The sequence below is a fragment of the Fonsecaea multimorphosa genome (genome assembly GCF_000836435.1).
Source record: "Fonsecaea multimorphosa CBS 102226 unplaced genomic scaffold supercont1.40, whole genome shotgun sequence".
In the NCBI taxonomy this organism is placed as follows: domain Eukaryota; kingdom Fungi; phylum Ascomycota; class Eurotiomycetes; order Chaetothyriales; family Herpotrichiellaceae; genus Fonsecaea; species Fonsecaea multimorphosa.
In genome coordinates this window covers 119,608-133,071 of record NW_015971674.1, presented here as the reverse complement: position 1 = coordinate 133,071, position 13,464 = coordinate 119,608, and the positions used below count along the sequence as shown (strand labels likewise).

The 13,464-nt window shown below is 53.5% G+C and overlaps 5 protein-coding genes across 5 annotated transcripts; 2 read left to right on the top strand and 3 right to left on the bottom strand.

Annotated features, from left to right (window-relative positions):
- Positions 1 to 184: 184 nt before the first annotated feature.
- Positions 185 to 649, top strand: Z520_11574 (uncharacterized protein; the record flags this gene model as incomplete). Its single annotated transcript, XM_016782062.1, has 2 exons — positions 185 to 269; positions 339 to 649. 2 exons carry the CDS (start codon positions 185 to 187, stop codon positions 647 to 649), a joined length of 396 nt encoding a protein of 131 aa, XP_016626845.1.
- A 153-nt stretch (positions 650 to 802) lies between these two features.
- Positions 803 to 2,926, bottom strand: Z520_11573 (uncharacterized protein; the record flags this gene model as incomplete). The annotated part of the gene is made up of 1 exon (XM_016782061.1): positions 803 to 2,926. One exon carries the CDS (start codon positions 2,924 to 2,926, stop codon positions 803 to 805), a length of 2,124 nt encoding a protein of 707 aa, XP_016626844.1.
- Positions 2,927 to 3,226: 300 nt separating this feature from the next.
- Z520_11572 (uncharacterized protein) lies at positions 3,227 to 3,961 on the top strand (the record flags this gene model as incomplete). The annotated part of the gene is made up of 1 exon (XM_016782060.1): positions 3,227 to 3,961. The coding sequence occupies one exon, from the start codon at positions 3,227 to 3,229 to the stop codon at positions 3,959 to 3,961; it is 735 nt and encodes a 244-aa protein (XP_016626843.1).
- Positions 3,962 to 5,405: 1,444 nt separating this feature from the next.
- Z520_11571 (uncharacterized protein) lies at positions 5,406 to 7,197 on the bottom strand (the record flags this gene model as incomplete). Its single annotated transcript, XM_016782059.1, has 4 exons — positions 5,406 to 6,092; positions 6,151 to 6,743; positions 6,808 to 6,908; positions 6,968 to 7,197. 4 exons carry the CDS (start codon positions 7,195 to 7,197, stop codon positions 5,406 to 5,408), a joined length of 1,611 nt encoding a protein of 536 aa, XP_016626842.1.
- A 1,630-nt stretch (positions 7,198 to 8,827) lies between these two features.
- On the bottom strand, positions 8,828 to 9,994 carry Z520_11570 (uncharacterized protein; the record flags this gene model as incomplete). The annotated part of the gene is made up of 1 exon (XM_016782058.1): positions 8,828 to 9,994. One exon carries the CDS (start codon positions 9,992 to 9,994, stop codon positions 8,828 to 8,830), a length of 1,167 nt encoding a protein of 388 aa, XP_016626841.1.
- Positions 9,995 to 13,464: the final 3,470 nt, after the last annotated feature.

The following is a 13,464-nucleotide window of genomic DNA, read 5'->3' as shown; positions in this document are numbered from 1 at the left end:
GATGTCTCTGCTACTTCCAGGGGAAAACAATGACGAAAGGTTAACATCATCTTGGCGGAAATGAAGAGAGCGAAGCTCCCGAATGCAATATTGTTTTGGTTACCAGGTCCTGAGGTTCACGTCGTGGTATTGCTGAAACACAAGCTATTTCCATCTACAAAGTCCAAAGGTTCCGGTCACTAACATGAAGGCTCGTTTCCTGCTTCAACGGGCGGCACTTCGCCTGCCAGTTCCTCGCCCTCGTCCTGCAACTGGACTCAACAATCTCAGTGAGCTCCCTATTGCCTGAAGCTGTGACTGTCGATTGAGAACGTCGAGCTCACTCGATTGTCCTATAGAACCCCTGTCAATCACCCGATCTGCCACCACAACAAAAGGCGACGCCCCCAATGCCTCGAACGTGGCAAAGGACAACCCCCAGTCTACGTCTGGCCAGAACAAGAACATAAACGAGTCGAGGGCTGCGGGGGATGTCCCCCAGGACACTGCTAGTGTAGCACGGCCGACTGAGCAGCCCAGCTCAGAAGGTGGCCAAGACGAAGTTCAGGGCTCCGATCCAGTCAAAAGAGATCCCAATAAGCCCGCTCAGCAGAAGAGGCACGAGGTTGAAAAGGAAGGACAGAAACCCTTGGATCCTGCAGACAAGTGAGAAGCAAGAGGATTATTGGACATGTGCCGATCGGTTGTACATACAAAAGTACTTGTGGTGCTCCTTGAATGTCATTTCAGGTTTCCGAAGGATAATTTTCTTGCTGCGCACCTTGCAAGCTCCAGCGCGTCATGTGTTGTTCGCCTTTGCCAATTATGCAATCTCAATATCACTATCAGCATCTTCTTCGGCGGCCTTTCGTCGTTCTTGCTCCTTTCTCCCTTGTTCCAGCACCTTTCTCCTTTCTTCCCGCAACTTTCTCTGTGAGACAACAAACGCTCCGAGGGGAGTGTCTTGCCATTGCACGTCTTTCAGGAATGCTTCCACCTCCGTCCGATCCTTTGGTGAAAAGTTGACATTGATCCTCCTTTCCTCGATCCACTTAGCGTTGGCTTCCGACTTTTGTACCAGCACAAGAAGAGCTTGATTGAGCTTGCCATTCTTGTTTCCATTCGTCTTGGAAGCTGTCTTCAACCACCGCTTCAGCATGATGATAACCGGCAGTTGTAGCTCAGGATAGGCAATGCTCTTGGTCCACAGCGCAAAGAACTCGGAGAGCAATTCTACTGTCTGTTCGCCGACACCATCTTGGTACACTTTCGTTTTCAGATATGATGTTGGGGCTCTGATGTTCGAGGCGAAATCCAACGGACGCATTGTTGAGGCCTTCGCAGGTTTCTTCATCTCTGCCGAGTTTAGCACCTCCAACAGAGCCGCCGACAAAGGTATGTATGTCTCTGTAGCTTGAGAGATGCGTAGCAGTGACCGCATCAGTTGAAATCGAAGGGGAAAGTATGTGGATGTCGGTATCAACCTCAGTGCGCCGAGTGTGACCTGCACGACCGGGTAGATGAGCGGGCGCAGCTGTGAGGGTTTGCCATTCTGAGCTTCCAGGAGTGAATTGCAGTGACTGGACAACACGCGAGACCAGAAGTCAAGAGAGTGAACAAACTGCCAATTGTATATTGTCTTGTATGAATCCTTGGTCGGTTTGGTAATGTTGCCACGGAGGTGAATGGCAAGTTGGCGGATAAACGTGAAGCCTGTTGTGTAGCTGACCTTCTGGTCAATGCCCCAAAGCTCCGCTGCTGAGTTTTTCATCAAGTTGATTCCTGCAAGCGTATGAATTGTTGTGTTCCGGCTGCCCTTGACAACGCCCTCATACGTCGCCTTCAAGACAGCTTCGCGGATTCCAGCGTCACCAATCACCATCAGGCGACGAATGACCAGGAAAGCGGTGATTCTTGTGGCTTCGTCAGAAGAATTGTCGGACCAAATGGATGCGACAGCTTTCGTAATGACCTTCAGAAATTTGCGAAATTGAAGTAGGTACGGGAGCAGCGGCTCGAAAGACTCGAGCGACAGCCTCAGGGTCTTCGCATCTGACAAGTTCTTGAGCAAGTAATGCAGAGATGAAGCGTGTGATTTGATCAACGGTGCGAGAGTCTTGAACTTGGGTGAATCAGTCGGTATGCGAAGCTTGCCACTGCCGGACTCCTTGACTGGGAGATGATGTGACAGCACCAGAGGGACCTGCTGGAGTGCCGTTATGAGAACCTCGTGGTAAACCTCTGGACTTGCAATATTATACTTGAAGACCTTATCCTCTTCGTTGTCCGCATGTGCCGCCGCACGGAAAGCCAGCACAACTTGTCTGAGAGCTCTTATCGAGAATTGTTCAGCCAAGGATGCCTTCCACTTCTTTACCATTGCCAGAGTAACATCGTCCGACGTCTCAAGGTCCTCTTTATGCGCACCCTTCGTCTTCTGCTTCTTTGTAGGAGGCTCCTCTTCACTCAGGTCGTCAACTGCTGCAAGATCGTCGTCTTCGTCGAATTCGAGCAAGTCGGCATCGTTCTCCTGAAGGTATTTATAGAATTCAGGGTCTTTCTCGGCCAATGCAGCCAATTGACTTTTATGGCCTTCAATTTCATCATCTGAGCCATCGATCTCAGCATCCTTGAGGTCGTCACTGGTATTTGCATCTCTTTTCCGCTTTGCCGTCTTGTTCTTCACCGTCTGATTCTCATGCTCTGGTATATCCACAGCGTCCTGAAAGAACTCGTCCTCATTCATAGCCTCGGCTCCATTGTCACCAGCCTCAGCATCTGACTCCGCAGCATCGTCTTCCTCCTTTGACCTCAGCGCCGCTCTTTGTTTCTTCTTCGCTTTCTGCTGGTGTCGCTGTTTGACTTTGGCAAAGTCTTTGCGTCGTTCGATCGTGTCTTTGAGGCGGTTCTTCTCGAACTTCTTTGTGGCTTTTGTCTGTTTGCCCATGATGTAGGCTATGAGTAGGATTGTCCCTGCGACACCGAGTCCTTGAGCAGTCCGGCGGGCGGGTTGATTTCACGAGACTTGGACAATCCGCAGACGAATTGCAAAGTCGAGAAAAAATTATGCCAAGCCGAAGTTTTCCCGGAATTTCCCCGCATCTGCCAATCGTCCCCTCACAGAGTCACAGCCTCTCAAATGTCGAGGCGCATGCCGAAGTAAGCCTCGTCGTCTGCGGCCGTGTTTACCTACCTACGCAGCTACGTTCCCTACTTTGTTTACATTTGTTCTCAGCAGCAATCAACAATGTACAGCAACCCTCCAAGCCGCAACCTCGCCTATGCGCCCACTCCTTATGCCTATCCCGCAACGAATACCCTCTCCGCTCGGATCAACCTCGACGAAGAAGTCAAACTCGCCGACTCCTCCGCCGAACGGGACCTAATTGACTCCCTCGCCGAGATCTACAGCATTATCCGCACCCTCGACGGACTGGAAAAGGCATACATAAAAGATGCGCTACCGGAGACAGAGTACTCGGAGCTGTGTTCGAAACTGCTTAAGCAGTACCGATCGATATTGAACGATGAGAGTGTCGCGCGGAAGTTTGGAGATCTGGACACGTTCACGCAGAAGTGGGATATCGAGTGCCCCCGCGCCAAAGAACGTCTCAAAGTCGGCCTGACCAGTGTGGAAACTATCACCACCGGCGCCAAAGCCCCGCCTGGAGCTGCAGGAGCACCACAAGGCAATCTGTCGGGCAGCTTGATCTTGGTCGCGACCGAAAACTTCATCACATTCCTTGATGCGCTCCGGTTGAACATGGTCACCAAGACGGCTTTGCATCCACTCCTGACAGATGTGATCCAGTCGGTGAACAAAGTCACCGACCAGGACTTTGAGCATCGCGGCAAGATCATCCAGTGGCTGATCACGCTCAACCAGATGAAGACATCAGAGGAGCTAAGCGAGGAGCAAGCAAGGGATCTGGCGTTTGACATGGAACAAGCGTATAATGGATTCAAGTCGATCATCCACTGAAACTGTTGTATTTCGGCGTCGAAGAGAAACCTCTCTTTCGGCGTCCATGGGAGTTAATCGAGATGGAGATCACGGTACGGTCCATCGATCCGGAGGTGGTCAATCTCACAATCACGAGCTGGCGCAGCTCAAGTGGCCAATATTCAGACCACTAGGCCTCCGCCGATCGCCTCAGTTTCAATGTGACAACATTGGTCAAAGTCCTTACAGGAGGAGACCGGAGGAGTCCTCCGACCACCAGAAACAATATTCGAGGCGTCCTCCACATATCTCATCACGAGCTATGGCCCCTTCTACGATGCTGAAATCATGCCTTTGTTCCACGCGACGAGGTCTCTCCTGGAACACATGATTCACTCGTTTTCTCCACGTGAGACGGGTCACGCCACACTGAGCCATTTTGTGAGAAAGGACAGTGACACATCCGATGAGTGCCTACAACAAGAGAGCAGGACAGGGATACGGACACCGCCGATAAGGAGCGACGAGGTGGCCACCTGTAACATCAAACAAGCAGATGAACGGACGGACCGTGCCGCTGGTTCAGGGTACCTTTGCTACACCCGTGCATAAGGCATACTTCGCCTTGCGCTCTCTGTTCTTATTTGCAAAATACGATCACAGTGTCCAATCGCCCGGCACCGTGCCGGCATTGTACGAAGGTATGGAGCTGCCCGCGGAGAAAATAAAAGTCAGAGCGAGAGCTTGAGAATGAGGCTCCGCTCCGAGGCCCTCCCGCTTTCAGATTGTTCCACACACCCGCTCCGCCACAGGTGACAAGGCTGAGCAGAGATGGCAAGATTGATACAGGCAGACGAGGAGTAACCTCGATCGATGTCGCCTGGCATGTTTTAACGCTGGGAATTTGTCACCGTCATGCCACTTTTACTGCCACTACCGGCTGTGGCTGAGGCTGTTGTTTATGGTTGTACCTGTAACCGTCCCTGTTTCTCTACCTGTAGCTTTGTTCGTGTTCGTATCCGTAGCGCATTATTCGTGACTGTGATTGAAGCGGTAGATGACTCCGGCCAGACGCATCGTCCGTTGCCGTCTTCTTCCATGCTGAGACCCAGCGAGTGAGTACAAAGTTCAAATACAGAGCAACAGGATAGGTACGCATTGAACGAACCGCTGGCAGACTCTGCACCCAACTAGATGCATTGTATGACATGTCCTGTCATCGTTTTTTTGTTATGCACCTGTCGTCATGGCCATGGTCATTCTGATGTTCGTTAATGATATATATACATACGACGGTCATTTCATGGTGATGAGGCCTAGGTTCGGCCTCCTATGTCCACGTCTATATCTATCTCTATCTCAATGTCTGCTTGGTTCATACCGTTGGCCTATCAACCTCAGTCGTAATTAGGGCCCATGAGGTCAAAACGCAGTCCATGAAACAGCCATCAGACTTCTTGGCCAGTGAACAGATTGTAGGGCACTACAACAAGAACCGGAACCCGCTGGCAGCAGCCTCAGCGGGCACCGCGCCTTCCTGGACGATGACAGGGCTGGCCACTCCCTTCGCGTCTCGGGCAACCGCGGAGGGAGAATTGATAGCGCCCTCGACCCACTCACCGCGGTCGAGCTTGCGGTTCAGCCTCACCAAGATGAGCCTGAGCACGGTGGCGGCGCAGATGGCGACGAAGGCGGTGGCGGAGCAGACGCTCATGGCCAAGACGTAGCGGGGCCCGTCGCTCTTGGGGAACATGTAGCTGGCGTAGATGGACGAGGTGTTGCTGACGGCGTTGATGGCGGCAAGGGCGGCGGCGCGCTTCGCGGGAGGGCGGGGCATCGTGTTGCTGATCCAGCCCAGCGCGACGACGTAGCCGGTGTACACGCCGGGGACCATGAGCATCATGGCCACGTAGCGCGGCGCGGTCGCCGTGGTTGCGGCCGCGAGGATGAACGACCCCACGGCCACGTACAGCGGCACTGTGACGTGGAAGAAACGCTCGCCGGTGCGGTCGGCGTGCCAGGCGTTGAAGAAGGCCGTGATGACGCAGAGCACGTAGGGTGGTGCGGTCAGCAACAGGGACGCGATGTCGCCGTATCCGAGCGTCTGGACGACGGTCGGGAAGAAGTTTGTCACCGAGCCGGACGCGACGATGCAGAAGAGCATGAGCATCTGGACACAGTCGAGTTAGAGAATCCGATCAAACGTTGAAAGGGCAGGAAAGACTCACCATGATCCACATCTTGATATCCTTGACCGCGAGCTTGAACCCATGCCAGAAAGTCTGCTCTTCGGAACCTACCCAATCATCCTCCCCAATGTCCTCCTCGAGACGCCACACAGCCAGCTCCTTTTCTTGTTCGTTCAGCCAGGGCGTTGTTCGGGGAAAGTTTGGCAAGACAAAGATCGACACAAGCGCGATGAGAATAGTGATGCTGCCTTCAATGATAAACAACCATCTCCAGGCCCGTAAGCCTGCCGTTCCATCCATGTTCTTCGTGATCCCGGCTGCGATGAGACCAGAGAAGGCACCGGAGATAAGAGATCCCGAGTACAACATCGCTGTCCTGAAACCCAGCTCCTTGCGCGTATACCACGCGCTGAGGTAATATAGACAGCCTGGGAAGTAAACTGCCTCTACAAAACCAAGGAAGAATCGAACAGCAATTAGACCTCCAAAGGACTGGACGGCGGCTGTAGCGGCGGAGATAGTACCCCAGACAACCATAGCTGTGGGTAGGTAGAGGCGTGGTTTACCGAGTTTGTTGAGGAACAAGTTGGACGGAATTTGCATAAGCAGGTAACCGACGAAGAGGATACTGACTAAAGGAACAACCACGTCAGCAAGTGCGGATATGTCTTGGGTGGTTGCTCGTCAAAGACTAACCGGCCGTCTGGTATTGAGTGCCATGAAGTTTCAATTCATCCTCAAGACCGGCCAATCTAGCTGCAGCAATATTGTTGCGATCGAGGTAGTTGAGGATATACCTGGACACCCGTCAGTCTTGCGAATCCTCCTAACAAAAGGACGGGCTCATGGGACAAACATGATAACAATCATGGGAATCAGCCGAAAGTCTATCTTTCGAACGAGGGCTCGCTCTGCAATCCTTCGCTCCTCAGGACTGAGCGACTTCACATATGGAGGCGGCTCTCTTCTCAAAGTCCTAGCATTTCCAATGTCTTCTTGAAATTCTGTAGCATCGATTTTGACTCCGATGGAAGAACTCTGGTCAGAGTCATGGATGTAGTCCTGGGGGACCTCGTGAGAAGCCATTATGGGAGTGACTTGTGAGAGGAGCAAGAGGCCAAAGCGAGGTCTAGTGTCTTAACTCCTGTGCCTGGGTAACAGCTTGGCCCGGACGAAAAGGCAAGACAGGGCCATGCGAAGCAAGCAGGTTACCAGCACCCTTATACATCTTCCTTACCTTCCTTGTAGCCGGAAATCCACATGGCCACACCGTTGAGATCAGGGTTGAGCAGCGACATCCTCATGTAACTCCAGAACTCCACTCGAAAAGCGCACCGAAGGATATCAAAGTCGCCATCTTCTCCATATTTCTCACAGCGAGGTGGATGAGGTGAAATTCTCGAGTCGTTCCCAAGTGTCCACCGAAAGCCCACGAGTCACCAATAAGACCATGCCCGGCTAAATACGAGGCGGATAGATTGACTGAAAAGTGCGTCGATCCGGGTGGCTCCCTCCGTCTCCGGATATTCCTCGCACAATAGAGAAGCATGGGGGGATGACTGGCACCCCACGGTCCCGGGGGGATTGGCCACGATAACAGCTTGAGACAGCGGTGGCGGACGCGGAATTTGTGTGGAGAGGAAGAGGGTGAAAGTCGACCTTGCAGAGGACAGGCCATTGAGATATTGTAATGTGTGCAGCTCAACGTTGCATCTATCGGAAAAGGTCTTTCCCTGCTTTGGATTCTTTTCGTGGCGAGATGCATGAAGCCAAGGGAAAGCTTCGACCCGACGGAAGCAAAGATCCCGAGCAGTCTCCCACTGGCTCAATTTCTCGTTCAGTGACCCTGAGCACGATAGCCTTGTCTGACACTCGTACAGTGCTAGTGACTGCTGTATTCTCGAATTTCAACTCTACACCGAAGTGCTGAAACCCCTCGATCAATCGACCCGTAACTATCATGCACGCTCACCAAATCCGTAGCAGATGAGGCGACACATTCGGACAAGGGGCCGGCAAGGTCCAAAGAACAAGGATGCCTGCCGACCACTCTCCCGATCCCGAGCTTGATCTTCCCTTTCCCGTGGAGCGTCGATCAATGGGCAGCTGGTCACGAAATGTTGTATTGCCTGTTGTGAGAAATAAGGAACAAGCTTGTCACACTAACCACCAGAACAACATGCTGGCTGGAGACTGTATGTCGCTCGAACTGCTGCTTTGCCGGCTGTGTCGTTGCACCTGTGCACCAGGGAATCAGGCCAATGCCCCTGCAACCGGACCATGGGTAGCTGTAAATATTTGGTAGCAACAGGAGGACAACAGCATTGCGGTCGGCGAATGGTCCGTTCCTGCATTGTACGACCGTGGCATCGAGAAGAAGCGAAACCGAGGAGAAAAGGTCACAAGGCACAAGTACGAGCGGCACAACGATATATAGTAGGATATCAAAGCCCCAGGCCTTTCATGATCACACAACTTCCCAGCAATGTTGAACGTTTCGGATATTCCATCAATCTAATAAGTAAATTTTTGCTTCTTGGGCATTGGGTTTCGCTCATGTACAGTAAGTATATTGTCGGACATCTCAAAACATTCTGCGTCAACATTCCACAAAACCAAGGCTCTTGCAGACTCTAGAGCCGTCCAGCATTTTTCGGTTTCACCGGTTCCCAAACGCCACGCCATGAACTAAGCAACATAGGAAAATCACACAATATTAGGTGCTGCTGCCACCACCGCCACTGGCTGCCTCGCTGTTCCGGACCGACACACGCCTGCCCACCATTGCTTGCCGTATGCTCCCCGCTTCAGACGCACCGGGCGAAGCGTCATCGTCCGTCATCACGCTGCGATACATGGACGAACCACGGCTCATGGTCGGACGCAGAGCGCCAGATGCTTCTTCGGGAGGATCATTGAAAGGTGAGCCTTCGATAGGACTGACCGGCGCCGAGTCCGCAAACGGGTTTCGAACCGCAGAACGAACCGTGGAAGGGGAGGGCGGTTCAGCACCGGTGCCACCGACAATAGCTCGGTAGGGAGGTGGTGCTGTGGCTGTCGAGGACGGCCGAGGAATCGGATCGGCCGTGATAGTGGTGACTTGAGGGATGGAACGAGCTGGACTTGGTGGCGTCACATGGGTCACAGCATCCCGGTACGGAGGAGCCACCTCTTCGATACTGTGCATACTTGGTTCCCCGCTGTGAGCGCTTCCACGAGACTGCGTGCCCGGGCCACTTCGAACGCTGGGGTCTCGACTGCGGATGCTATTGGAGCTGGAGAATCGACCGCCCATGAGCAATTCCGCATCGAAGGAAAAGGCTCGTAGATGCCGTGTCCATTTCTTGCCTGCTTTTTTCGGTGTCTTCTCTGACATGACGGCTCCGCCGCGTCTCCTCCTCCTCCTGGCACAAAAGAAAAACAGAAGGATACCCGCAATCGCTGCAACGACAATCGGAACAGCAACGGCCGCTTTGAGAGCAGACGAACACGAAATACTATTGCAGGAAGATTTTTCTGAGACGGTGACGGCGCCGCCTGTTGTGCTGGCTGCGGCATTGGTTGCAGAGGTTGCATAACTGCTCAAGCTGGAGTTCGGAGAGCCTAATGGCCCGCCGGATGATGGGGTAACCGATGTAGCGAATGTGGTGGAAGCTGTCTGGGTGGCGGTCGAGGAGGTAGAGGCGCCGGCGCTCGAGCTGTCTGTGCTAGATGTCCCCGTTTGAGATGCGCCGCTGTTGGTGCGTGTGAAATGTGAGCCGGTGGTCTGCGTAAACTCGCTCTCGAGAGACGAGGCCATGCTGGCGAGAGAGGATGTGTTGATGTCTTGCGTGCCGACTCCTGTGAAGCCAGCATTTTGCGGAGTTCCAGCGGTGAAAGCCATGCTGAGAGACGGTGAAAATGTCGGATTGAACGATGGTGAGAGCGACGGAGTGAACGACAGTGAGGGCGACGAGATAGCTGGCAGGTCTCGACGGGCTAGACGAGGCCCCGTGAGGAAGAGACGGAGATCCAGAGTGATATCGACCCCGCGAGAGGGTAGGAGCTCGACATGTAAAGGCAGACAGGATCGGAGGCAAAGGGGGCAGGACAGCGCCCGGGCTTGTCGCGGGTCAGCAGACTTTCAGGCCCAAGCTGCGGTCTGGAAGCTGGCTAGTGGAGGAGCGAGCCAGGCAAGGGGAGAATTGGCGAAAAGTGTAATTTCAGGCTCGTCGCAGGCTCAGCGTCAGCTCAAAGGGAATAAGAAGGAACACGTAAACTGCGGCCAGTGAACTGGAGGATTATAATTGCCAGGACTTTGTCGGGGACAGAACTGAGAGGGATGGGAATCAAGAATACGAAATGTCCGCGATCAGCGAGGCGCAGTTGTTGGGTCTTTGCACAAAAGAAAGATGCCCGTCACCAGCAGGTGCAGCAGCAGGGCCTGGCGGAAAAGCGAAGGATGGCCTAGGGATAGGATGGATTTCAAGGGCGCCGTCTCTTTAACGAGGCCAGGGCAGGCAGGGCGTGGGATGAAAAGGGCTAATGGGCGACCGCCCGTGCGCCCTCACGCAGGTACTAGGGCTAGCGGCACTCGATGGGCTCTAGGCGCTGTCGGCCAAGCTGGTGCTTAACCAGAACTGCCAGTGCCATACCGGTAGTGCCATTGCCCGCCCAGCGGACCCCTTGGCTCCCCGTGGCTCCCTGAGGAGTTCCCAGGATAAACGCTCCGAAGCCTAACAGCTACTTGACCTTGGCGTGCGAAAGGAGGAGATTAGGATTGGCTCTCCTGCATTTAGACCAGGTGCACCAATCCCTTTGTGAGTGCTAGGGGCTCTAACTGCATCACCTCGAGAACCCATTTGGACGTGGTGTGTAGATTAGCTCCCCTGTTGGCTTCCTTGACTCCCACGCTTCACTATTCCTTCTCAAGCCAACGGACATCCGAACGCCATCTTATTTTTCTTGTCCTTGACCTCATGCTCTTCCCCTTCGAAGCCTGCAGTCTCGCCTATCGAATCAGCCCCAAACCCCAAGCTCCGACTGCCGACTCAGCCTGGGCTGTCCTCTGTACTCGGGACCCGTAGCTACCTCGTACTCTTATTTTGTTAGCAGCTGGAACTCTGACTGCTACCTTCGTCTATTATAAACTAACCCTGGCCCCCGACAGCCACAGAAGTCATTGTTCTTGGAGGTCATTTCGGGTACGTCAATCTCTGTGATGCAGTGGCGCTGAGATTTGACTGTATACCTAGGTACCTTCTGGGCAGGGACTCCGTGGGCGCTTCCTCCGTCTTCAAGGCGCTATCCACCTGTCTTTTGGGCTTGATGAATCGGACCATATCCCTGCAGCTAAATGGTCGTCCTCGAACACTTGCAGCTGCACTGGCATCTGCACGCAGCCATGGCCAGCCTTCTGGTGAACCATTGCCGTGTCGGAATAAAATGTCTATTAAAAGCTGCAGATGGCGTCAAATCTAGATGTCCGATGCCCCACTGTGCAGCACGTGTACGCTTCACGATTGGCTGCGAGTCACATGACGCGGAGCCGGTAGACACCGACTTCCCGACCTCCGACATGGTCAGTGAGTGATGGCCTGAGACAAGCTGCAACAACCACCAACACTTGTCTCCTCTTCATTCCCAGGTTAACCCAATGCAGCCATCCTGACTCAGGAAGCCAGCTCGTTTGTCCGACCTGCTGTGCGGTTGGGTGCTGGGTGGGTGCGCCTCTCATTCCCTGCTTTTGCCTGATCGAAACCATGACGTCCTGGCGGGCTTCGTATCCTTGATTTTCCAACAGCCACAAAGTTTTACGAGACGATCAGCGCTCTTGGACTGCGACCCATGTTTGGCTTTTCTCCTAGATTCATTGGTCATTGGCTTTGAATAACGACTCCAATCCACCTAAGACAGCTTGGCGTCAAAGAGTGGCAGGGCTGTACCGAGTACGAGGAGCTGAAGTTGACTCGCTTTGTCCACCAGCAGAGCCCCCCACCCCGACACTCACCGTTTCAGTCCAGCCGTTGGAAAAAATATGGCGTGGCGGGAACGGCTGCATGCAGCGGAGTTGCCTATCAGAGAATACGGCAGCCATGCCAGCCTCAGCCTTGGAGATGCCATCAGAAAACTCGTCCTGATGTGTTCACCACTGCTACCCAATCTTCACCCACTGACTACGAGTATAGCCATTGGCCCCGTGGCTTTTCTCGGTCCATGTCGGAGGTCATGTCGCACGGCGTCAGTTTTCTACTTCTGTGCAAAGCCGGCCGCGGTTCGAGGCGCCTTGCGTCTGCGCCTTCAAGTCCGAAAATTCCCATTTCGGTGCAGCCCCGGAAGCATGGGTTTTATTTGGATCTCTTGTCATCTTTCTGATCCCATGGAGCCTGGTCACACACAGTATTGACCAACACAGGTCATCCAATCTGGCATTCTCCTACGCTGCGGCTTACTATTGAGTGACGCTTGGTCCAAGTGGCTGGGTACTCCATATGCGAGCAGCCCTTTCTGCATCCGCACAATCTCGGACCTCGACCTCCGACGACTCTCGTCAATGCTGCCCATGATAATGTCTCCTCCAAATCCCACAAGGAGATCTAGCCATGTGTTCGGATCTTGGCCGATGCAATATCGAAACGACCTCAAACGGGGCAGTTCACGGAGCCCTTTGTACTAATTGCCGTTGCGTCACTGGGGAATTATTATTTCTTGTGCTCCGCCATGAGTAACAACATCTCTTGACCCGCTCCCAGCCCCCTAGGACAACCTCAATCCACGTCTCGCCGCTTGTCGTTGCCGGCGCCACTACGAGTTGCCTCGTACGGAGCACCGATCCAGAATATCCTCGCCCAGCGTGAGAGGTATCTATCACGACTCGGAGCAGGACGATTATGCACGACACTCCTAACGAGTCAGAAGTACGAATCCTGTATTGCTTACGGCCAGAGGTGAGTGATATCGACAGCACTACATGATCCAAAGGCACCAATCTGCTGCACCAGAGCCTTGTATCGGACTCGGTCAGAGGGAAGTTCATCTGTCGCACCTGCCCCTTGTCCAACACGGAGTCGTTGGACGAACGAGCTTAGGTCAAGCTCCATTAGTCGCTGACAATTGACACGCAAGGTCCTTGAACCGGATGTGAGGGACAAAACCAACAATCATCCGCGGCCAGCAATCAGAATGATCCTTCGACGACTTTAGTGGCTGCTCCTCACTCCGACACGCCTTGGAGCGGGAGTTACGAGTACTTATGTGACCTCCTCTCCATTGGACATGTTCATACACACTTGATATATCGTGCAGGTTTTCGACCTCTACCTGGCCTGAGCACCATGAACCTCGCCGTCCTTTCAGTAAGGCTGTTGCTCTCAC